Raw genomic sequence first — 24,960 nt, 5'->3', positions numbered from 1 at the left:
TATTACTGTACACTAACCCAATGGTGCCTGATGTGTAGTCTTACTTGATATAAATAATGTGATTTTATTCCATCCTCTGTGTTACTTCCTTGTTGTTGTTTTTTGCTGTTTGTTTATTTCTTTGTTTTTCTTTAATGGAGATATTGGTTATGTTGAAAGGGGACCTAGTTTACAGAAAAGAAGAAGAAGACGGAAGAAAGGAAAAAGAACTAAAAAGAAGGAAGGAAAAAAAGAATTGGACAAGTGATCGTGCAATTTTCAAAGGAATTCGAGTCTGCCTTTGACACTCCCTTAGGCCAAAAACAGGTGAACTACTGTAAGGAAGCAAATGCTGCCTTCAAGTGACAAGGCAAAAACAGCCCTTCAACGCTAAGAAACAACAAGAACACGGACTCACCCTTTAATGTATGGACGCTTGTTCCTGCCACAATTTTATTTCAAATTTCAGAAAAAATAACTAGAAATTAAGAAAATAACTCGAGATTTTAAGTTATCAAATCAAATATTTTGGATGGCAAAACTAGTTGAGAAAGACACGACAGACCCAAATGAATGACAAGTGCTCATAGGAGCGGTTTTTTTTTTTAAAGTTTTTTTTTTTTAAAAAGACAAATCTTAAATTCTAACCTCAAGACACTGTCTCACTTAGCCTACTATTATTTTATTAAATTACAACGTTATGGTATAACCAATCTTCATCAGCTACAAAACATAGTTATGATTAGACATGATGTAGCAGGCTTAAATTCTCGCTGTCCTCACTAAGAATTGTGCCAGGATATCTCACGGCAAAGATTTTACAGATAATATTATAATTAAAGAAATGTTTAATTATTTAACAACAAAACATGGCATTGGTGAAATTACATATGCACTGGTTAGAATAACTACATTCGGCAAAGAGTGATTTGATGGTTTTTTTTCCGTTTTTTTTTTTTAAAAAAATGCCTTTCTTAACGATTTAACGGACGAAACGAAGAGTTTGCTGCACTATTCCTCCCCTCGTTGCTATCTGCGCAATACTCACTTTGGTATTGCGCAATTAGAAGCGTTTTATTTGGATGCGTTGAAAGCGTTAGGAACATGTGCGATTTGTTAGCTCTATAATCACCACGCACGGCTGAGTGAGCTGGCGTAAAGTTGGAGGCTCGGAAGTTGCGGGGTGTCACGTGAACGCGCCATCAGCTGGAGCGTGCCCTGTGCTGACGAGCCGTTGCTGGTGGAAACAGCTGGTGGTTTCTGTCAGCGAACTCCTCGAGATCGAGAGCAACGTTATTGCGAATAAAAGTTCAAAATAGACTCGAAACCGACTGAAGGCGCTTTTATTTGAATTTCTGTGGCTGTCGGAGCAGACGTCGGGTCATGTCATCACGTAAAAGCCACTTTTCGTGAGGCACTTGTTAATTGACGCTTCAGCCTGTTAGCACTGAACCGCTATCGCTCGGTGCACCGGCTGCTAACGTCAGCTAGCTAACTTTGTAGTCCCATAGCAACTGGCACAGTGCAGGTTTCCTGGCATCGCAGAAAAGCTGTCAGCTGTCGGATTTTAGTCAACTTTGGACTGAGGGAGGTTTTTTTCTCATCATGGCTCACATTCATTATAAATTCTCCTCCAGACTCAGCTACGACACGGTGGTTTTTGATGGCGTGCACATCACGCTGAATGAGCTGAAGAGGCAGATCATGGGCAGAGAGAAGCTCCGAGCCGGGGACTGCGACCTGCAGATCACAAACGCGCAGACCAAAGAAGGTAATAAAACATGTGTGCACTGATAACGAGCTTGTTTAAACTGAAGTCAACGTCTTCAACTTTGTCGGAAAGCGCGTGGTCCTGCTATCACAGCTGTTTGGAGAAAGAGGTAAGCGTTGCGTCACCTCTTTCAGGTTAAACAGTGCAGGGAGGGGGGGTCCAGAAAAGTCAAGCTAGGACAAAAGGGCCTAATGAATGGGCTACATTCCTGCCGCTTTTACGCCTCGTGCTTTTAATCGTGAGGCCTGACGGTGGTGGTGGGTGAGCCCTGTCAGTGCATGTGCAAGTCTCAGGGGAAGCCTGAGTTAAAAATAGCAAAGGTGGAACAGGAGCACCTCTTTATTCATTACCATATGCTTAAGAGCTCCCAGATGCACATGCACATGAATGAGCTATTAGAGTATTTGCTGTCATATACTGTGGCATGAACAAAAAAGTAAACATGGCCAAAAAATAGATTAAATATGTAATGAACTTTGTAAGAGGATGGGGGTGGATCAAATAAGTGTAATGGAGCAGGTTTGTTGTGAATATTGCACATGAGGGTGATACAAGTTCATTGGGATGTTTGGCTATTGTGGGGCGGCTGTGGCTCAGGTAACAGAGCATGTCATCAAGCAATCAGAAGCTTTTCATGAAGTTATGAGGGCTCAATGCTGGAAAAGAACAGAAAATTAAAATGTGTTTAATAAATTATTTTTAATTTATATCAACGTCTTGGGTGGACTTTGTCTTTGTCACAACACCTCAAGCCAGTTTGTATGGGATACTGACCCAGGACCGTATTCTCCAGTTCACCTGCTCCTGGTGGGTGGAGGCGTTTGGAATTATGGGTAGTTTGTTTAGTTTTGTTTGTCTTTGTTTTTTGTTTTTTTAAAGGGTATCTTTTGTGGTAGTGTGGTGGTAGTATGATAAATGAAAATCTTTGGATTATGGTGTTTTGGTCAGACAAAATGTCACCTGGGGAAGCTGACTGCTGTGACATCCATTTTTCACAAATGGATAAGTCTCTTTGTTGCAATCCCAGCACTTTACATTAGACTTTACATTATTACCTATTGGGCTTGTCAGTCAAGTTGAGACCTAATCTTATGCTCTTTATCTTCTTTCGTTTTGTAAGATTCCAGTTAAGATTCTTTCTGGTGAGCTAATCATTACCCTTAAAGCCTCGCTATCTTCATCTCTCCCTCTCAGAGTACACTGACAGTGACAGTCTGATCCCCAAAGGTTCATCTGTCATCGTCAGACGGATCCCCAGCTCGAGCAGCAAGACCCACAACAAGTGAGTCTATATTTTTGGAGTTGCCATCTGATTTCCTGCACTGTTATTAGTCCCTGCCATAGCAAAGGCTCCACCCTGCCTCAGCAAGCTACAACCTGGAATCCAAAGCTTTACCTACAGTTTTGAGATTTCACTGCAAGAGGACTTATCAAGAGCCAGGGGTAGCAGTGGATACTAGCTAAAGATTCAGTTAAGCTAATAAGAGTCTACCTTGACCCCAAAAAACATAATTTTAATAAGAAAAATTATCTTAATTTGCTGTATTTTGTCATTGACTGTAAAGCTTTTGCTGTGGTTCATGAAAAGCACTGGTTTGCTGGTAGAGGCCATTTCAGTTTTGAGGATTTTGCATGACATGACCATGAGAAAATACTCTGAGGAAACTACATGGTGACAAACTCAGTGGTTACCCAAATCACTGGTCAGGCTTACGCAGTAGAACCAGCAGTGTTGTGGGTTTTATGCTTGGAAAGCAGGACCTCGCTGGAACAGACTGGCGGTCATGTGACTAGCCGTGTCAGCACCCTACAGACTGGTGAGAGGAATTAGGGCTAATTGGTGGCGTAACACTGCCAACAAGATTAAAAGCAGAAAATGAGCTCTCCACCTGCATGAGGGGACTTGTTTATCCTCAAAGCAATAACACACGAACAAAAAACAACAATAAATCACAATCATTCTTAATTATGTTTCTAAAAAGAGCTTGGACACTTTTTAAAATGTAAATAAAAACAGACTGCAGTGATCATTCATACCTTGTTTTTATTCAACATTGTCCAAACAAATATCAAGTGTATCTAATTTAGAAAATATTCTGTAATGAAAGGCGTGCTATGCTTTGGCCAATAGTGTTCTCAACAGTATTTCTCAACATAAGATGTACAAAAAAATTTAGGATTTTGTCACCTTCTGTAATTAATGTAATTAAAAGATTTTTGTAATCTAGCAAAATCTCTAGACGAGGGAGTGGAACTGACTGCATGTGCTCAAGAAAACTATTGTTGAGCATGTGGTTCATTGCTGCGTGTACAAATGCAGGTTAATAGTTCCCAGAGACTTAAAAAATGTCCCAGTTCTAACTTTGTGTAAACATTTTGTTGTCAATTCAATATGAGGATATTTTCAAACGAAATAATTGTCAATGTTGACATCTTTCAATTAAATTTCAATTTGATTTTATTTATATAGCGCCATATCACAACAGTTGCCTCAAGACGCTTATTCATTTCATATAACACTTTCCCAAATCTTGTCATTTCTGTATATTTTACTTCCCAGGAGCCAGACTTTTATTTATTTATTTAATTTAAAGTGGTGTTCAGCAATAATTCAAGGCTTTCTGAAAGTCTTTCACTGCTTTTCCTTGGACATTGGCTGCTTTTTTTTACTCATTTTCAGTCCAGTCCTCATCCTTGATCATTCTTAGAGGCGTGGTTTTGCTTTGGTAAGCCCCTTAATGCTGACCTATGAATCATTCAAGCTCTGACTTGATTCACTGTTTTCTGTTCCATCAGATCTAAACAACACCAGAACTGAACTTCAGCCTCTATGTACCTTTGTATTAGCTCTTCTGATGCACTCTTCTGAGTGTGTTAACGCTCCCAATGTGTCTCTCAGAGACAGAAAATATTCAGCCTTTTCAGTTTTGCTAGTTGTTCACAGGTGCCCATGTGCTTTGCTGGCATTTCAGAAATTGCCCTTTGCGTTGAGTGGACATCAAGAACTGCCTTCCTGGGGTATTTCCAATGTAATCACAGGGGACAAACTCTGCATTCCTGTTCTGTTTGTTTTTAGGCCAATGTGGAGCTTCAGCAGTGTGAGTAGGCAAATCAAGTAGGCAGCTTTCAGGATTGTTGTTCTTGATATATAAAATTATGTCTGTGTGCTACTGTCCCTGCTGTGCACCTCGGCAGGTAATGCTCTGTATGGAAAAACACAGAAATCTTATTTTAAGGTCACTGCAGGAAGATATCTTCTTGATTTGTTTAATGCACACTGCTGTAACCTGATTTGCCTGCTTTGTCTGCACTTTTCTGAACAAAAGAAAGCACTCCGTTGTAGATTTCATTATCCATCACTTTCACTGAAGCAGCTTTTAAAAGTGCTCTTTAATTCACATCAAAGACTGTTTGGATATGGACAACTGACTTCTGTCAGGGGAAAAAAAATCTGTGCCTCACACCGTCGTAGAGGAGGTTTAAAAATGTTTTTTTGTTGTTTTTCAGTGAGCGATCAGAGGTCCAGCTTCACCACGCCTTTGGAGCCAGCAGAGCAGTATGTAGCCAAACCACATCCCACAGCACTTTGCCTTCAGCTCCACAAAACACGCACTTTTTTTTTTTAAGGCTGTGTCTTTTAAAAATGGCATGCTGCATTTTATAACAAAGAATAATAATACATAGAATACATGTGACATGCATCGTTTTCTTTAATTAAGCAGACTAAATGGATCAAAGCTGATGGGAATCATGTATTTTACAATCGCAGTATAACAATTTAAGTGCTTGAAGATAACTGACTAAAAAAAGTTTTTTAAAAAAAACATTTAAAAAGAAAAAAGTTTACAATTAAACAGGTCATATGTGCTCACTTTTATTAAATAAATATTCTCAACTGTTATGTTATCAAGCTGCTGTGTCACCAGTCAGCGTCTATTGTTGAAGATTGTTCAGTATCTGTCTGTGGGAGGTGGAGCTGCGCGGGTGGGTCAAACATTATCATGCAGGCCAGCTATTCACAGCTGATAAACCCAACTGTTTAATGATGCTGGCACTGCCCAGTTGTGCCTCATCCAGAAGCCACTTTTGCACTTTTTATGGTCTAAATTCTATCAATTCTGGGCAAATACTGCATAACTTTAATTTATCAGGCTGCTGTAAAGTTTCAAATTCTTACTGAGTATTTATAATGTGATTCATTTAGAACCACCATAATTGAAATCACTCCCTTGGTGTAATGGACAGCGTTATTAGAAGACACCCTTTAAGTGAAGAAATATGCAGATTTAGAGTTGTATAGCCATGTCATGTTACACGCCTTTAAGTAATAAATGCCATCGACTGCTAAAGCAACAGCTAAAAAGGCTTAGTCTCTGATCTATAACAAGAACAAAAGAAGCTCATTCCTCAGGGACCAAGCTGTGCATTGTAAGTATTTCATTCTAAAACACTATAGTGCGGTCTTGTGTGTAATTCAGTTAAAGATGGTAAAGTCAAGCTTTCACTTGCTGCAGTCTTAACTGGTGTGCACTGACCTGATTTCTCTCTTTGGTTTCTCAGTAGGAGAAGTGTCTGCCACTCTTCTTAGTCTTTTGAGTCTGTTGGACTGACTTGGACAGACTTTTTAATTTTGTGTTGTTGTTTTTTTTTTTGTTTTTTTTTTTTCTACCAATAAAGTTATTTATATCAAGCTGTGTTATGTACTGAGTATGTGTTTCTTCACTGTGAAGAGTGACGCTAATACACACTTCTACACAGAGAAAAGACAATGGAATCACTGGCCGTTTAACAAGCTTATAGGGCCACTCCACCCATTTTATACTGGATTCCTCGTGCTGGGCGGCTTGCACAATACTGGTATTGGGAATCAAAGCTGTAGAGACAGAGAGCTGCAGACCAAAAAGACATCACCTGAAATTCACATTAACAATATCATGTAGTTCAGTCAGGAGGTGTTTCTTTTTAACTTGCATGCTGCATTTTAAATGTGTCATTAACTTTAAGGTTTAAGTGGCGGCTTTAGCTATAAATTACATTGTAAGTGGTGTAAGTGTGAATTTGGACTTTTTAGATGTTTACAAAAATGTGTTACATTAACAAAGAATTGTAGCCACAACACTTCTTAATGTGTATGTGTTAGTCCCCATAGGGAAATAGTTCCTCTGCATTTAACCCATTCACCCAGTGAAGCAGTGGGCAGCCACCAATGCAGCGCCCAGGGAGCAGTGTGTAGGGACGGTACCTTGCTCAGGGGTACCTCAGGGTAGCCGTTCAGTTGAGTCGAACCCCCGACCTTCCGATCATGGGGCCACCACTCTACCTACTGAGCTACCCCCCCCCCCTTCACATCAGCAGCTCCTGTATAACATAACTTGGGTATAAATTATTACAGCTGACGTGCTTAAATGATGATATCAGAGCGAAACGGATGTTTCAGAGTACCATCTTTTGACCTTCATAATGTTGAACATTGAGTCATATGTGTACTGTATGTGCCTTTTTTGGGGGGGGAATGTTGCATATCTTTTTGAAGTAATGAGTATACTCCCATGCTGGTGTATTTAATTTCTCTTTATAGTAGGAGCTTCAGCTAAAGGCTCACTTCAGGGATGTTTTATCTTTATCTTAGTTTAATATACCTATTTGGCATGCTTTCTGGCCTATCAGCCAAATATTTGTACAAATCAAACTACTGATCTACATGAGGCTAAAGATTCATTAAAGCAGTTACAGCTCTGAAAGCTGCAAAAAAAACTTTCACAACAGTCCAACAGAGACATTCTGGTCTTAGCAAAAAGTCTCCGTTTCAAGCTGGTAAAGCTCACAGGATTAATCCTCTTGGGGCCATGCGTGTTTCTGCATGCGCGTTTCTACAGTGTTTCCATTTAAAGGCTACTAAACCAGAACCTGTTAAACAGGTTTTTCCTGTCTAACAATTCACGGCCTCTATCACACACACAATTTGGATTTCTTTCTTTGCTCCTCTGTTCCAGCACAGTAGAGGAGGATAACATAAATAGATGCTTAGACAGAAAAACGCTGGCTGGACAAGTGTACATTCCCAGGATGCTTTGTAAAGTTTTCTTTACATTTTAAATTCAAGAGTTTGGAGAAATGCAGTGTGAGCTGTGTGGACAGTGATCAGTCACACTGAAAATCACAGATGGATGCTGATGCAAATTTTATGTTCATTTAAATGACACTTGTGATTTCGTAAAACAAACTGAAAGTAACAACTAAAACTTTGAATTGTGGTTTAGCCCAGTTTGGGGTAAAGGTTTGTAGCTCAAATGTCTTGTTTTGTGTATGCTTGTATGTCAAACCTCAAACTTTATTTTCAGACATTTTTGGATAAACAATTTTAATGTTTTTCCACAAGCTGGGTAACCGGGGGCGGCCGTCATGATTACTTTTATGAAACTTTTTTGTGTTTAATTCTAACAGATGGATGATCACAGTTCGACAAGAGCCCTGTCCTTTTTCTCCAAGGTAATGCTATTTTCTATTTCTGTTATGCACGTTTATCTTGGTTTACATGCTTCAGTCCAAGCTGAACACTGATCCTCAAACGACGTCTTTGTGTATGCTGCACATCATGCATTTAGATGCAGATGGCTAACCTGGTTGATGTGGATGCATCAGAGGAGGATAAGATCAAAGTTATGATAAATCAGTCCATCTATGACCCCATGAAGTGAGTCATGTATCCTCACACTGTCGAGTTTCCATCTCTTAAACTCCTCTCATGTTCTCATATCTCTCTTTACGTCTTCCTTCTTTATTGGTTGATGTCCTTTTTTACATTACACATTCTCACTCGGCTCTTCCTATTATTCTCCAGTTTAAACACAAAACCCAGCAATGTCCTTTCTGCGAATTACACCTGTTATCGCTGTGGAAATCCAGGACACCACATCAGGAACTGTCCTTCCAGCGGGGTAAGGCCATAATGTATCTGTTAAGTGACTTAGCTACTTGTACAAATCGTGAATTGAAAAATAAACCTGGGTGAGTAAAGAATGTAGAAATGTATAATTTCTTTGAGTGCTGATAGTGTTTGCGTATTCACGTGTACTTCAGATATCTGTAATGCTTTTCCTGGATTTCTGTTATATTTATTATTTAGCCAACATATTAAAAACGGCCAAGGTTCCAGATAATGAGATAAGCACATGTGCAGTTTCTTTTTCTATTGGCTCCATATTACGTCAGCGAGTTATCCTAATATGGTCATCTCACTGAGATACCTCTGGCTGTGAGCACAAAAGCTTCACCCATCTGCTTTTCAAACCTTCAGTTTGCAAGGATGAGGCAATCAGAGTATCTTGTTTCAGCTAGAGGATTCATGGCTGAGGATTTATTTAACATATCAATCATGCAAAGATGGTCTACCAGACAAGAAATTATTATTTTTAAATATAAAGCTGGAATGTGTGCCTTTAAATGTAGATGTTTCTGTCTTTGACAGCAGGATAAAAACTCTGAGGCACCTGTGAGGATAAAGAAGAGCACAGGCATCCCACGTTCCTTCATGGTCGAAGTGGATGATCCCAACATTAAAGGCGCCAAGCTGACCAACTGTGGGCGCTATGCAATCCCTGCCATAGATGCGTGAGTGTTAATTAAAGTGTTACTGTGTGTGTTTATTAATGTTTCTTTTGTTTGACCGTTAGGAAATACATTTATTTACACTTTTCTTAGAGTTTGCCTTCAGAAATGCATTTATTATCCGTGGCATAGATTGAACCAGGTACTGGAAACATTCCTCAGAGATTTGTCCACGTTGACATGACAGCATCACATTAGGTTGCAGATCAGTCGACTGCACTTCCATGATGTGAATCTGCTGTTTGACCACATGCCAGAGGTGTTTTACTGGATTGTGTGAGCTCATTGTCATGGCTAAGAAAACTGTTTAAGCTCATTTGAGCTTTGTGGCAAGGTGGATTATCCTACTGGAAGAAGCCATCAAAAAATGGGTTCACTGTGGTCATGACAGACATGGTCAGCAATAATATGGAACAAAGCAACTATACTTAAACAAAGCTCACTTAATACTAAGTGGCCCAAAGTGTGCCAAGAAAATATCCCCCACAGCATTACACCACCACCCTGAACTGTTTATACAAGGCAGCTTTCAAGCTGTTAAGTTTAAGGTCTGACCCTGTCATTCAAATATTGCTGCAGAAATCAAGACTCATCAGAACAGGGAACATTTTTCCAGCCTTCCATTTTATTTACAACTGAGGAGTGCAAGAAGGTCCTACTTCTCTGACATCATCACTAAAAACAGCCATAATGCTCGGGTCTTATTTTCTACAGTTGACAGGCTAACAAACCCTCCTGTGTCAGTGGCAGCTGAACTTCATTCGACCATGGCCTGCAATGACTTTGCCAAATTCTTCACAGACAAAATCCAAAAGATTAGACAAGCAGTTGGTACATCAACAGCAGATCCAGGATATGTACTGTGTCCACCGAAAAACTGTTTAAACACCATCAAACAGTTTCACCCGATTAACAGCAAAGACCTGGAGGACATCTTAGGTCAACTGAACTCCTCCTCCTGCTGTTTAGATGTCCTGCCAACAAGTTTTTTCAAAAAGGTCTCAAAGACTTTAGAGTCAGACCTATTACAGATTGTCAACTTTTCTTTATTATCAGGTGTGTTTCCAGAACCACTAAAAACTGCTGTAATCAAACCTATACTGAAAAAGGACAATCTTGACAAGACACAAATGAAAAACTACAGGCCGATCTCAAATCTCCCATTTTTAAGTAAGATCATTGAAAAAGCAGTTTCTCAACAGCTCAATTACTTCTTAAAACAGGATAACTGCTATGATGCCTTCCAGTCAGGTTTTAGACAGAACCACAGCACTGAAACCGCTCTGACCAAAGTGTTTAATGACATATGTCTGAATACAGACAGTGGAAAAATGTCAGTCCTAGTTTTACTGGATCTCAGTGCAGCATTTGATACAGTTGACCACAACATATTACTCAAACGACTGGAGAACTGGGCAGGTCTTTCAGGAACTGTACTAAACTGGTTCAAAACATACTTAGAAAACAGGAAATACTTTGTATCAATAGGTAACTTCACATCCGAGCAGACAAGTATCACATGTGGAGTTCCCCACGGTTCCATCTTGGGACCCCCTCTGTTTAACATTTACATGCTCCCACTTGCACAGATTATAAAGAACAACAAAATAAACTACCACAGCTATGCAGATGACACACAAATATATACCACAATGTCACCAGGAGACCGAGGCCCTGTACAGGCTCTTGGTAAATGCATTGAGGAAATTAATGACTGGTTGTGCCACAATTTTCTCCAACTAAACAAAAACAAAACTGAAGTAATAGTCTTTGGCGCCAAAGAAAAACGATTACAGGTCACCAGAGAACTTCAATCTATACACCTAAAAACCACAAACCAGGCGAGAAATTTGGGTGTAGTGATGGATGCAGACCTAAACTTAGAAAAACACATTAAGAACATTTTTCCAGCCTTCCATTTTATAATTTGGGTTAGCTTGTGTGAACTTTGGTCTCAGTTTCATGTTCTCAGCTGACAGGAGTGGCAGGTAGGTTGGATATGTTGTGCATTCAGAGATGCTCTTCTGCATACCACTGTTGTAACGAGTCGTTATTTGAAAGAGAGCTGTATTTTATATAGATAGATAGATAGATAGATATCCTCCTTTTCAGTCCATGCTCTATACTTTTGGCTTATTAGTAGCCATTTTTTAAGTCAAATGTCAAATTAACAGCCTTCTCTTAAAGGTACCCAGTTGAAGTAAATCTAGTTAAAAGCATCCTGTTAATAAATAAAAGTCAAGAGGCTTTATTGTCATTTCAACCATGTGCAGCGGTACAGTACACATTGAAGCGAGACAACATTCCTCCAAGACAATGGTGCTACATATAAAAGACAATCAACACAGGACTACATAAAGTGCAAGTGTGGAAAAAAAATTGCAGGAATTGCAAAAAAAACCCAAAACAAAGACAGTGCAACACCAGACAGAACAGAACGATACAAACATAAGACAGCGCAACAGAAAAGTGCAATAATGACAGTGGGTTGGACACAAAAGTAAATGTGCATGTACTTTTTTCTGTCCATAGAGAGGCATATGCTATTGGCAAGAAGGAGAAACCTCCCTTCCTTGCACAGGAGCCCGAGTCTGAAGACCAGGATGATCCCATACCTGGCGAGCTCCTCTGTCTGCTCTGTAATGAACTGCTGGCTGATGCCGTGGTCATACCCTGCTGTGGAAACAGCTACTGTGATGAATGTGAGTGTCTGCTACACACACATAAGATAAATTAATAGTTTAAACATCTAATCACCTGAACCTAATATATCTATATATCCAGTTCTTACTAACTCAAAAATTTAATTACACAAAGTACAAAATTGTAGAAATGTTTAAGTGTATCACAGATTCAGCAAAAATGTGCAAATTTTGCCTACCAAAAGCAGCAGAAACACAAGTGCATGTACAGTCTGTACTCTCGACAGTGAAAGCACGGCACTGCTTCAAACTGTAGGACTGTGTCACATTATTGTACAAATAAACAGTGCTCTGGTTGCTCTTTAATCTCCTTTTCTCTCACTCAGGTATTCGCACTGCCTTGTTGGAATCAGAGTACCATATCTGTCCCACCTGCGAACAATTAGAAGTCTCTCCTGACACCTTGATAGCCAATAAATTTCTCAGACAGGTGAATTGACAGAGTGATAATAATTATATATTATAGATTAAATGTTTGTAATAATGCTTTCTTTTTCAAGGTACAGTTAATGTTGTATTGTTGATCTGTAACGTCACACCAGAAGATTCAGTATTCAGCATTCACTTTGCTCTCCATCCATTTTTCTCCCACCACAGGCTGTCAACAGTTTTAAGAAAGAACAAGGACAAGACAAAAGCTTGAAAAGAAAACCAGCCACATCCCAGTCTCAAAATCTAACTCCAGCCCCCTCTGTCCCTACCCCGCCCCCTCTGCCCATGCAGAGCCAGCCACAGAAACCTCAGCAGTCATCCCAAAGCCAGCAGGTGAGCCTTTTAATAATATGTTTCATCTGGCAGGCAGGAAAAATAAAGAACCTGCAAATAATATAATTACTGTTTTCTTTTCAGGGTAAGACCTTTGGTAGGTCTCTGCAACATTCTGTATTTGCCCAAAGAAGAAACATGCATGTACACATGTCTCATATCCTGATATAAGTCATCTGTTATCCTGATAATGATATAAATCACAGTATAGTGCATTTTCTGTAAATTCAGTGAATATTTTATATAATAACCAAATCAAAAGTACTTTTTAACATATCAATATCAGCCTTATGTTAACCTGTAGCAACACACACTAAATGACCCCACGCAGTCATATAAGAGCTTCTATATATTTTCTATATATTTACAAATATAAGTTGTAATGGTCACTGTTCTTCTTCTGAGATTTATTTTGAGCACCTGATGGCTCTAGCCCCTCGTTTAGGAATGAGAACCCGGATGTTTTTTGGCTGGTCCTTCCTGTGGTGCCGGGGTGACTATTGCAAAGCGTCATCTAAAGGAACAATAGACATTTTAATATCATCACTTGATATATTTTGCCATGTCGCACAGTCCTAATGTACTATATTCCTCTATTGTAAATTATTGGTTTCGTTTATTGGCTTTGATGAAATGTTTCCCAAATTGAGGTGCAGTGATCCAACTTTCTCAGGCCTGATGTTGATACAGACACCTCAGCTTTGGGTATCTACTGAAAAGAAGTTCCAGTACTATTATTAAATTAATAACCTTTCTCACTGTAAAGAAGAGGCAACATTAGACTTGATTTAACATCATCCCTTAACTTTATTTTTTTTAAAGGGACAAATGAAAAGAATATGAAATGCTAAATTCATATTTATGACTAAAATCATTTTTAAAACTCTTGCAGTTTCCTTTAATTTGCAGTCATGATAGTTTCTTCTTACCCGGTTTCTAGTTTTGTGTGTGCACTGTATCGTATAAGGAGTGTAGCACACAAGAAGAAATTGTTGAGAAAACAATGGTAATAAAGTTCACAACAGCATATTAAGTTTTATTGCACTTATGTTAACAAGCAATAAAAAGCTGTCCAAAAGGTATTTAACCTGAGAGACAAAATACAAAGAGAGCAACAGAGCTGATGAGGACTCGATTCAATTAAGATCTATTTGTGGTAAACTTAGAAAGTTACTAAAAACTAAGAAAACTTTGTTTTCTACTGCTGTTGCAAGAGTAAAATACCTCTGTTTTTTCACCATTTGCTGTTAATTTGCTCTATAAATTAACTCGTCTTATGTGTGGCACAGCAATCGTAAAAAAAACATCTAATTTAATTAAATTCTGTAGATCAGCCCAGTAAATTAGCCATCATTACGAATAATCATTTAAGCTTTGGGATTCTGTTTTACAAAGATCTTCCTTAGCATTCATGCTCCCTTGTTTGTTCCACTGGATTTTGATCTCTGGAATGTTTTCTTGGTATACCCCCTGTTCAGGACTCTCTTCTGGATCATCTAAAGACTGCAAATATACCACCACAGTCTCAAGTCTCTGAGGTTCAACCTGCAACTACAGACCCAGCCTCTGAGAATGACACAGCAGGCACATCCCTCCAGCCTCTAGAAAACCAGCTAGAAATATCTGAGAAGTATGTATAATATTACACTGATTTTTACATGGGTATTTCTACATCCACAATGTGGACGATCTTCATAATATTTGAGGATGTTGAAGATGTCCCACTCCAGCCAGACAGCAGTGAAAACACACTTAAAGCTGTTTGGGAGCTCCTAGTGTTGCCTGACAATGAAGTAACGCTCGTTGTCTAACGATAAACTGTGAATTTAACTACTGTATTTCCAACTTAAAATCAAAGGGTTTTAAAATAGCTGGCGCTGCCATTTATAAAAAAGGAGTAATTTCACTGTAGCTACAGCTTTGCAGTGCTGCTAAAGAGGTAAGAATGAGGAGAATTTAAATGATTGCGATCATGTTGTGCTGACTGTGATGTATTTACTCAGTGAGATTGAAGGAAAGATGTGCAGTGACTCAGCAGGTGCTGCCCTGTCTGGAAAGGTTTCAAACAAAGATCCGACTGATCCACCGTCACAGCCCATAACACCGGTGAGGTCATTCATACAGGAACAGTCATTCTCACTCAATAATAACCTTTCTTGTTTGTGTTTTTTAATGAAATCTTGTGGCATTTGTGTCTGTTTAGGATGATGACACTCCAGCAGCAGAGCAGCCTCTGACAGGTAGCGTCAGTCAAGAGAATCAACACTCCTGCTCAGGTGAGTGACTAATAAACAGTATCAGTGTGTGATAATCTATTCCCTACTGTTAACCTTGTGTTTAGACACATGCCAGTAATGTCACTAAAATCAGGAAATAATGAGGGAAAAAAAACACTTTTTCTTTGAATCAACAGGTGCAACCCCAGTATACCCTGAATCCTCAGTCAGCTTGGAGAGGTCGGTAGTGTGTGTTTCTGAGTTAGGGGTTTGTATTTTCCTTTTTCCACTCTTTAAACACTGACATCTTTTACCTTTCATGTACCTTCCTTATAGCTCTTCTTCATCTTTGGTTTGTCTCACTGGAGGAAAGACTGAATCTAATACCCAGCAGCTTTCTACCATCCCCTCCACATCATCCTCCTCTTCATATTCAAATACTCCACCACCTCTTTTTCCCTCCCCACTTTTTCACACGTACTTATCAGCTCAACAGTTGCACAGCACTTACCCTCCTGGATACCCACCTGCCACACCCATCTGGACCCTTCCAGCCCCCCAGGGTACCCCTATCCCATCCCTTTGCTCCTCTACTACCACCTCCTCCCCCATCCCTCGCCTCATTCCCCAGGAGTGGTACAAGTATCAGAGAAAGAAAAAAGAGAGGTGTGTACCTGCTTACAGCATTATGTTTATACTATCCTATAGATGTACATGATGAACTGAACATAATGTATATTTTATATCTTTACATGTCACTTTTTGTCACTCAGGTCACCTCAAAGAGCATCTGGCTACAGACGCTCCTCTTCACATTCAAAGTCTTCTACAACCAAGGCCTCTTGCTCCTACTCTCACTCTTCAAGCCGCTCTGAGTCTCGCTCTCGCTCCAGAAGCAGATCAAGGTATTTTGTGGCCCTTTTACAGAAATGTTATTTACAGTATTTTGCATTTTGCTGTTTTGCACCATCCTGAATTGAAAATCTTCAGGACTGACAGAAACTGACTTGTATACTAAAAACATGCAGGACAAATACAGAGCAAAAAAAACCCAACAGCATTGTTATGTTTAAAAACCTGAAAATTCACATTACATTTGTGGAGTAAATAAATAATATAAAAACATTTAGTACAAATGTAGAGTAGTACAAATGTCATTAAAAATAGTATGTACAGTATAAACCTAAGAGAACAGTAGGAATGATTTCCTGAAGCATTCTTTATGGAAGTGGGGTTGAATTAGTTTGAGGGAAGAAGAGCTCCCCTGCTTCAGTAGTGTAGACTGGAGTGGGTGAGATGGGTTGTTTGTGGTGGAGAGCAGAAGACAATAGCAGTACCACTCATGATGATGGAGATCTTCTATCAGTACCACAGGCTGGTAGAAGATCTCCAACATCAGAGCTTTCTCATAAAGTAGAGTCTGCTCATTCCCTTCCTGTTCACAACATCACTCTTGGTCCTCCAGTCAAGTCTGTCATTCAGGTAAATGCCAGAGTACCTGTAGCTCTCCATTGTTTCCACCTTCTAATAATCACACACACACTCCAACACATACCTCAGGGGTAACTTGCCCAAGGGTACAGACTGAAGGGGCCTTCTTGTTAGTGAGCGACCCACTCCTCCACAACCACCTAATAACACCCACCAACCAATAACCATGTATTTTCCATACAGTGAAAACTGTCTTGTGTTTTCTTTTTTTCTTCTTCTTTAGACACCGCTCTCCCTACTCTCATCAGAGAGACCTGCACACACGCTCTCGCCAGCCTAGCTCTTATACCTACGGTTATAAACGCTCGCGCTCACCTACACCGTCCTCGTCGTCTTCACCTCGAAGGGCTCGTCATTCCAGGTCCAAGTCTCTATTAGGCAGAAAGGACCGCCATCACAGTCGCCATCTTAGCAAGAAGTCATCTTCAAGCAGCAACCACTCCCGGAAGCGGGGAGAACGCTCAGGGAAGGAAGCGGCACGCTCTGAGGACAGTATTTCCAGAAACACGTGCACAAGTCGAGCAAACAGCCTGGAGCTGGACAGGGAGTGCTACCTGCAGTGGAAGAATGAGTACAAAGAGTGGTATGAGAAATATTTCAGCAGCTATCACCAGCTCCACCAGCTGCCTGTTCCCCTACTCAGTCTTCCTCCTCCTCCTCCTCCCCCTCAGTGGGTGAGCACAGACAGAAGCAGAAATCAATCACAAGCCAGCTTAAAGTCTCGCTACCAACCACAAGATAGATGCCCTGTTGAGATGGATGGCTGCTCCCCCTCGTCGGAGTCATCCAGTGACAGTCGCTCTCTCCCATCTCATTCTTCAAGCGAGAGTCGCTCCACGCCATCTCAGTCATGCAGTGACAGCAGTTCCTCTATGTCTTATAAGGCTAATGACAGCCGATCACCTCCATCTCAGTCGTCCAGTGACGGTCGCTCCACGCCATCTGAAGACAGAGCTCAGCCAAGAGCATCTACTGAGAGGTGCAATGAGAAGTCAAGACATAAACAAGTCACGCTTTCAAAGAGTAGCATGGAAATGAAACTGCAAGGACCGAGTACAGACAATAAACCACTGAAAAAACTGGAGGAGTCGAGCCCACTGAAACATGAACAAAAGAAGAAGCAGAAACAACCTGAAGACAGTGGACAGGAGACTTCGCCCCCTCATGCTGAAAGCTCTAGAGATGACAGCAGAAAGGACAAAAGGAGGCACAGCAGTGAACCAAAGGCCTGCAAGCATAGTACGCCAGTACAGAAAGATTCAGACCAAACTGTCCTGAAACAAGACCAACCTGAAAGAAAATTCATAGGAAGCAATTCAGAAGGAGAGGAATGCTGGAAAAGAGGCAAAGATTTAGACTTTAGTGATGGGAAGAGACAGCACAAAGCAAAACCCAACAAAGAGCTAGACGGGACGAGCAAAGAGCGAGAAGAAAACCCTGGAGGCAGCAAAACTCCTGACTCTAGATCAGAGAAGAATAGGAAAAGAAAGAATGAGGATCTGGTGAAGAATGAAAGGGATGGTAGTCTTTCTGGTGAGATGCAAAGTGGCAAACACCTGAAAACGAAAACAGCAGAGAAGCCTGAAAACCGTCTTAGTGAATTCCTGAAACCACTTGACAAAGAGAAGCAAAAAATGGAGAAGAAGTCAGAGAAGAAAACATGGCCTCTGACAGCGAAAGACATCTGGGAGGAAGGGATGAAGGTGAAACCGCAGATGAAGATAAGCATCAACATCAACCTGGATGGCAAAAGGACAGAGGAGAACAATGGAAAACACGAGGTTACAGGGAAGGCGCAGGAAAACATCAATTACCCTGAAAATAGAGAGGAGGCGCAGAGGGTCAACAGAGGTGAACTAAATGAAAAGGAATCCAGTAGAAACCAGGAGGACCGTTCTGAAGACAAACTGATACAAGGTGAGGGAGAAAAAAGACTGACATGGGACAAATTTACCTTCAGAGATGATAAGGGAACGAAGGCAGGAGAGAAGGAAGACACCAGAGAAAGAAAAGACGATGAAGACGAGGGGGAATTAGACTTATGGCACTGTGCGCTCACAGGAGTGGAGGAGAGTGAGACAGGAAAGGGGGAAGAAGAGAGTTTGAGAGAGGACGACAAAGATCAAGAGATGGGAGACTCGCAGAAGGAGCAAGAAAACAGAGAAGCGTGGAGGGACGAGCTAAAGGAAGGTGTCGAGATGATGACGAGGGAGGAAGGTACATTGAGGTTCAGCTCATCAAGGAGCAAAAATGAAGGCCACCAAGATGGACCTAACACCAAGCTGGGTGATGGCAGGTCAGAACATTACTGCTTTCATTTTTTTCTCTTAACTGTCTTCATTTTAATCTTTGTAGCTGCATTTTCCAAGAAATGTTTAGATTAAATAATAATCTTATCTTATCTGATCTGGTAATAAAATATGATTGCGTTTCTCAAAGTCTAGATCAAAGTACATTTTCAGACCTTACCAAGTTGTTACAAGTTGTGGTGACATCGTCATGTCTTTTTTTCTGTCTGAACACAACTGCTGAACCTAAACGTGTGTATTCAGTTTAAACTGTTCCTAAACGAAGAACAACAGTATTTGCTTTCACTGGAAAAAGTGGAAGCAGGTAGAAAACCTGAAATGTATCTGAACAGCCATTTAGATTACTATAGTTTTGGGTTTTTTTACATTAGATAATTAATAAGTAAATTAAGTTCAACACTGTTTTACCTGTAATATAAGAACATAATACCCTGGATTGGTCTTTAACAGTCAGGGAAATATTTTCCTATCAGAGCTGCACAGAATTTGCAGTCTTAATCAATTTATCTTCATTTTTCCCACCAGCTCGGCTGCTATTTGTTTATCACATCTTCACAGCAAGCACCTTGTCTAACATTCACATGCATTCTTGGATCTCAGATTTTCCTCACTGTTAAAACATGCTAGTTTAATTTTCCTCAGGTCTTCAATTGAGTCACTGGCTTGTTACTCGAGTTAGTCTCTGCAGGGTGGCTGCCCACTGCTCCTAACACATAAAACACAGGACGTAATTTTCTCCTCAGGGATCTACAAAGACTAAAGAACAACATCCTAGGATGCAATTAAAGACTAAAGAGATCTAGTGTTGCAGCTGTATATCTTCTTTTATTAGATTACCTGTGATATTTAATCTTGTCTATGTGTGTTGGGCAGCCGTGAAGAAGAGAGTCATCAGAGGAGGACAGTGGTGAAAACGTTGGAGAAATACACCCAAGAAAGATGGACGGAGCTGGTACACGTTCAGGTGTGTATGTCAGCCGAGGTTATATAAGCATCCACCACCTAAGTTCATCCATCCAACCAATGTAGAACCCTACTAACTGCGTGCCTTTGGACTGCGGGGGGAAGCCGGAGAACCGGAATACAAACTCATCATAGTGAGGCCCCGGCCAGATGGTGGATTCACATATAGGATCTTGGTATCAGGCAACCACTGTGCCACCATTCTGTCACTCAATTCAGTTTTATTTATATAGTGCTGAATGACAACAAGAGTTGCCTCAAGGCACTTCATACTATAAGGTAAAGACCCTACAATAGTAGAAAGAAAGCCCTAATTAGATAACCCCCTGTGAACAAGCACTCGGTGGCAGTGAAAAAAAAAGAAACTCAAAAAGGAAAAACTCCCTTTTAACAGTCACCTGTCACAACCAGTTGTGGGTTAAGGGAAGGAGACAGGACAACTGATTACATGAGGAAGAGTGCCAGAGATTAATATTAACTAATGATGCTTAAGCTACTATGACTTACTCCCTTAAAAAAAAAAAAAAGTCATGACATCTGAGTCACATTGTATTTTTACTTTTATTTCCCAGGCACCCCGATCAACATGGGAGAGAGATGATGAGGAGGATGAAGGAAAAGTCAGAGTTCACACTGACCGTGTTTCTTTGACTCTGCCTCAACCGTCAGTGACCAACAAAGCCGAGGGTGACGAGGAACAGCAGGGAGAGAGGGGCAGGGAGAAAGAGAGAGACTCTGCTTGCTCCTGGTCACACAGAAGTGTGGCTCCCTCTAGTGGCAAAGACGGAGCTGTAAGCACCACGTCTGCAGATGCAGGCAGGGAGACGAGGAGAGAGATGGACAGGCAGAGGAACAGAGAGAGGGAGAGGCAACAAGAGAGGAAAAGGTCAAAAGAACAAACAAGAGAGGAAGGAAGCGGGAGAGACGGGGACAAAGAGCAAAAACGCACTGCCTCTCTCCCCACCTCCTCTCAGTTTTACTCCTTCTCAACATCACACAATGCAGATAGGACAGATCTGCAATACGGGGGCAGCCAGGCTAGCAACAAGAGTTCATCCTGTCCCAGCAAGAAATTCACCAGTGCCAGAAACAGGGAAAGCAACACAATAAGCAGGGAACCCAACCTGCCTGAAAAAGATGCACAGAAAACACACAGAGACCCATCATTGAATCTCAGATACAAAGATAAAAACTACAGCCACTACCACAGTAACCACCAAGATTCATCAGGGAGTGATCGAAATAAAGACAGAGCTCCAGGGACACACCACTCCCACAGCCGGGGTAAAGGCAGAGACCTGCTCCCCTTTGAATCTCCTGGATACTCTCAAAGATATTCCCCTCATTTGGGGTTAATGCAGAGCAAAGCTGGAAAAGAAGAGCGTAAACCAAACAAGGCTGAGAAATTCGTCAAAGAAGGCAAAGAGGGGAGAGAAAATCGAGGGATGATGGCTGTGCAGGGAGGAAGTGCCTGGTGGGAGCATGAGGCTGATTATAAAGTGGATGGAGTAGAAAACTGGTTCGGTGGAGGGAAGGATCTGGAGGAAGGGGAGATGCTCAGCAGCCGAAGCAGCAGCGTCGGCTCGTCAGCGAGCCAGGGGAACAGCAAAGACGACAAGAGGACAGAGAAGGAGAGGAAACAAAAAAGGCAGAAAAAAGAGAAAAGGCAGGCGACCCCGGAGCAGCCGCAGGACGGAGAGCTGAAGAAACACAAACACAAGAAGTCCAAGAAAAGAACAGATGGCGCAGAAGAGAGCGGAGGAGAGGGGGCCGACAGGTGGAAACGAAAGGAAAACCACTGATCTCCACTCGGATGTGTCACCTCGACTCTAAAAATGAAGTTAAATTTACTTGAATGATGTTTTATTTTCTCTGACCAACAGGTGCCTGGATTTTGTTTTTTGTTGTTGTTGTTGTTGTTACTTTTGTTTAATTTTTGCTCAAAGATACGTTTTGTATCACGTTAAGATCTTCATAATTCATTTATAGCATTCGCAATCCTTGTATAAAATTGTGAAGAAATGGCACTTTATACAAAATCAAAAAAATGAATGTGACTGAAATCACACGGTGAACCTTAACGCTCTTGAATTATTTTGACTTGAAGGATTTTTGCACTTGTTTACAACTTGCTCAGGACTGCCAGCAGTTACGATTCACATGAATCTGCTATGGATGGAAATCTTACATTTTGAATAGTCAGTCAATAATTTGCCTTGCCTCGCACAGGGGTGCGTTTGGATTACTGAGAAAAAGATTGTGATCATTTAAAATGCACAGCCTACTGTGAATATTTAGGATTGAACCTCTGTGTTGCATTTTGTTTATTTATTATTTCTTTTATGTTTAATCTAAAAACTGCTGGATAGATGAATGATTTAGTAGAAGCAAGTTTAGTTTTTCCTGTTTTGAGGGAAATAAATAATAATTTAAAAAAATCTAAAATCTTGGGTTTCTGTCTGGATGTCTGCTGGTACTACTAGTGAGCACAAGTGGTAACTCCAGGCTTAACATACAGTACATCTACTTCACTGCACTTTGGATTTGACTTTCTATTGCATCTTTACCTTAAAGCTTTATTATTTTTGCAGATAAATTCTATTATAATAGATCAAGCTACCAAGCAACATATAATAAGCAGCAGCTATTTATGTACTATTCTGAAAACACTGCAGGCCAATGTCCCTCAATAATCTTGCTTACGTTTTGGCATTGATCACATACCAATTAAATATAAGGCCAATATTGTTTCTTTTAACCCATAAAGGCAGCTTATGAAGGGAAGAGCAGTGTGTCATGATTTATGAGATGATGAATAGTCATCACTTCTGAACACGTTTTAATGACCATGAAATGATTGTGATTTATACTTTCCACAACAATAAAATTAATAATACAACAAAACACACTTTTCAGCTTTTCGTGTATTTTGAAAATAGATTTGTCGGAGACCTGGAGTGTTATTGTGCACTTTGGGTCAACTTCTGTCGTTTAAATGTGCATAGGCTTTTTTTTTTTTTTTTTTTTTAAACCAGACATGCCAATCAACACAATTTAGTACATACTGCACTTCTATATCAATATTTTACGCAAGCGCAGAGCTGCCACCCAGGCAAAAGAAAAATAGAAGTATATCACGTTATAACGTGAAAAGTTTATTGTTCTAACTTTCATACTAACTTTCATATACTTTATATGTTTGTACAATATACTATCATGTTAGTACAATGTACGTAATTATATTGTTCAAACATGAAAAGTATATTGTATTTGTTTAACTATCTGTATTGTATCCCCAGTTCTCTAATATACTCAGTCCTAGTTAACGTTTCCACCCTGCGGCCTTGGCTGCTAACACAAGATGCTAGGCTGTTATCACTGTGAGCACGCTAGCATGCTAAAATAGCCAAACTGATATTACTCGTCCTTACTTTAAAATATTCTAAATAAAGTTTTCTCTTCCATCACAGTCAAACGTGTCTATTTAATATATTATTATTATTCCTTTTATTACCTCTGGCGAGCTGTGTATGTTGAGCATCCATTATTTCAGCCGCTAAAGGCGGTCAGGTGACTTAAGGCTGGAGCACAGGGCAGGTAGGTTGATTTATGGTTTAAATTCTCCGCTTAAACAGTCCCTGTGAATTAACTTAGTGAATCTGTCAAAGTAAATAATCTGTAAAGAGCTTTGGTGGTCTGTTATTTTTGCTTGGAGATTGTTTAGCTGTTTAAAAGTGAGTCGGTCACATCGGAGCCTTAAGAACAGCTTTATGTAGACAGCCATGTTTCTCTTTAATTATCTACCAGTACAGGAGACTCTGTTTTCTTCCGTTTTTAGTTAAGAGTTTGAGGGAAGTTGGTCTGTCCTATCAGTCATATCAGTCAGTGTAGCACTACCACTGTCAGATCCAGGGCTTAGACTGTTGCAAAACTAGAAACCAGTGGAGCATGGTGGCTCTTTTCAACACAAATGAAATTTAAAGGCTCATATTTATGCAACTCATTAAGTTGTAGAGATATTAAGGTGACTTGTTTGTTTTCTCTAGCTCAGGGGTGGAAAACATTGTTTTAGTTCTTGGGCCACATACAACCTATTTTGTACAAGTAATAATGTTTAAAGGGGGTTGTATCAACTTCTGCAAAATAAAAAAAAACACAATCCCGTCTCCTATTACCTTAAAAATTTGCCAGACAAACAAAAGCATTATTTCTTGTTCAGCGATCGAGTAAGAAAACAGGTGGTGGATATATTTCAAGTAAATTTTGAATCAACTTTTTTAAAAATCTAAATGAATTGAATTAATTGACCATCAAACCACATTTGAAAGGTACAAACATTTCACATGTAGATCTTTTGAAACTAAACATCTGGTATTTCATGTCTTAATGATTCAAACAACTAGTCTCAGTTAGAAATGCTCAGACATTTCCCCTCATGTTGAAATGTTTCATACATTACAATGGGTCACATGGGTCGGGTTAGACAAATCGTTGGGCATGTTCCGGCTCCCACACTCTAAAAACTATTGTTTAAGCTTAACAAAAAAAATTAACGCAACAGTTTCCATTAATCTTTTTGCGTTAAGATAACTTGTGTAGAAATTACGTTGAACCAACAAACTACATTGAGTTAGAGGAATGAACTTTTCCTCTATAAGTAAAGGTAATTTTAATTACCATATACTTAATAATTGGTAACTTAAAAACATGTTTTTGTTTACTCAAAAAATTTATGTTTCTCCAACTTTTTTCCATATTATTCAAAACTGTTTTTTAAGTGTTATGTAATTAATGATAGTAGTTACGAAAACATTTTTTTTAAGTTCATCATTTAAAATATTAAGTAGCTGATTTTCTTCATTATCATCATAATTTTAGCTTTTTCTTGTTTTTATTATTGTACTAGCTTTTAAGAATTGAATGAATTCAACATTTTTAAGCAATTAACTTTTTTTATTGTTTGTACAGTTTGTACAATTTATATTTTACTTTAGGCAATTCAACACCTTATATTTAAACAGTGAAAATAAACCAGAAATCCACTTAGAAAACATTTGTACTAAGTGTTCAGTAAATGTTAACTTTCAGTGTTCAAACTTTCATGCAGTAAACACATTTAGGATTAATTTTACACATACAGGACTCAAAATGGTTAA

General features: G+C 39.8%; 1 protein-coding gene across 2 annotated transcripts; it reads left to right on the top strand.

The window, feature by feature from the left end:
* The first annotated feature begins 1,194 nt into the window (after positions 1–1,194).
* LOC146575824 (uncharacterized) lies at positions 1,195–22,900 on the top strand. 2 transcript variants are annotated; one of them, XM_085270718.1, is made up of 19 exons: positions 1,195–1,750; positions 2,945–3,032; positions 5,258–5,306; positions 8,195–8,239; positions 8,356–8,444; positions 8,592–8,688; positions 9,222–9,361; positions 11,891–12,060; positions 12,387–12,490; positions 12,658–12,825; positions 14,304–14,455; positions 14,829–14,931; positions 15,029–15,101; positions 15,239–15,281; positions 15,378–15,707; positions 15,815–15,946; positions 16,756–18,828; positions 19,715–19,805; positions 20,377–22,900. In XM_085270718.1, exons 1-19 carry the CDS (start codon positions 1,585–1,587, stop codon positions 21,604–21,606), a joined length of 5,343 nt encoding a protein of 1,780 aa, XP_085126844.1. In that variant the 5' UTR covers positions 1,195–1,584; the 3' UTR covers positions 21,607–22,900. The 2 variants fall into 2 exon arrangements, with proteins under 2 accessions (XP_085126844.1, XP_085126843.1); XM_085270717.1 differs by having other exon boundaries at positions 9,219–9,361; positions 20,377–22,898.
* Positions 22,901–24,960: the final 2,060 nt, after the last annotated feature.

Source organism: Mchenga conophoros, linkage group LG4 (genome assembly GCF_057382185.1).
Source record: "Mchenga conophoros isolate Kocher_MC1m ecotype Shallow Benthic linkage group LG4, M_conophoros_male_GT1.1, whole genome shotgun sequence".
In the NCBI taxonomy this organism is placed as follows: domain Eukaryota; kingdom Metazoa; phylum Chordata; class Actinopteri; order Cichliformes; family Cichlidae; genus Mchenga; species Mchenga conophoros.
Note: the sequence above shows the minus strand (reverse complement) of the source record. Positions and strands in the feature narration are given on the sequence as shown.

Excerpts from the sequence above, each read along its gene's own strand:
- LOC146575824 (XM_085270717.1), top strand. The coding sequence starts at position 1,585 with ATGGCTCACATTCATTATAAATTCTCCTCCAGACTCAGCTACGACACG. Across the intron at positions 1,751-2,944 it reads AAACGCGCAGACCAAAGAAG|AGTACACTGACAGTGACAGT; the intron begins GTAATAAAACAT and ends TCTCCCTCTCAG. Across the intron at positions 15,708-15,814 it reads CAGAGAAAGAAAAAAGAGAG|GTCACCTCAAAGAGCATCTG; the intron begins GTGTGTACCTGC and ends TTTGTCACTCAG.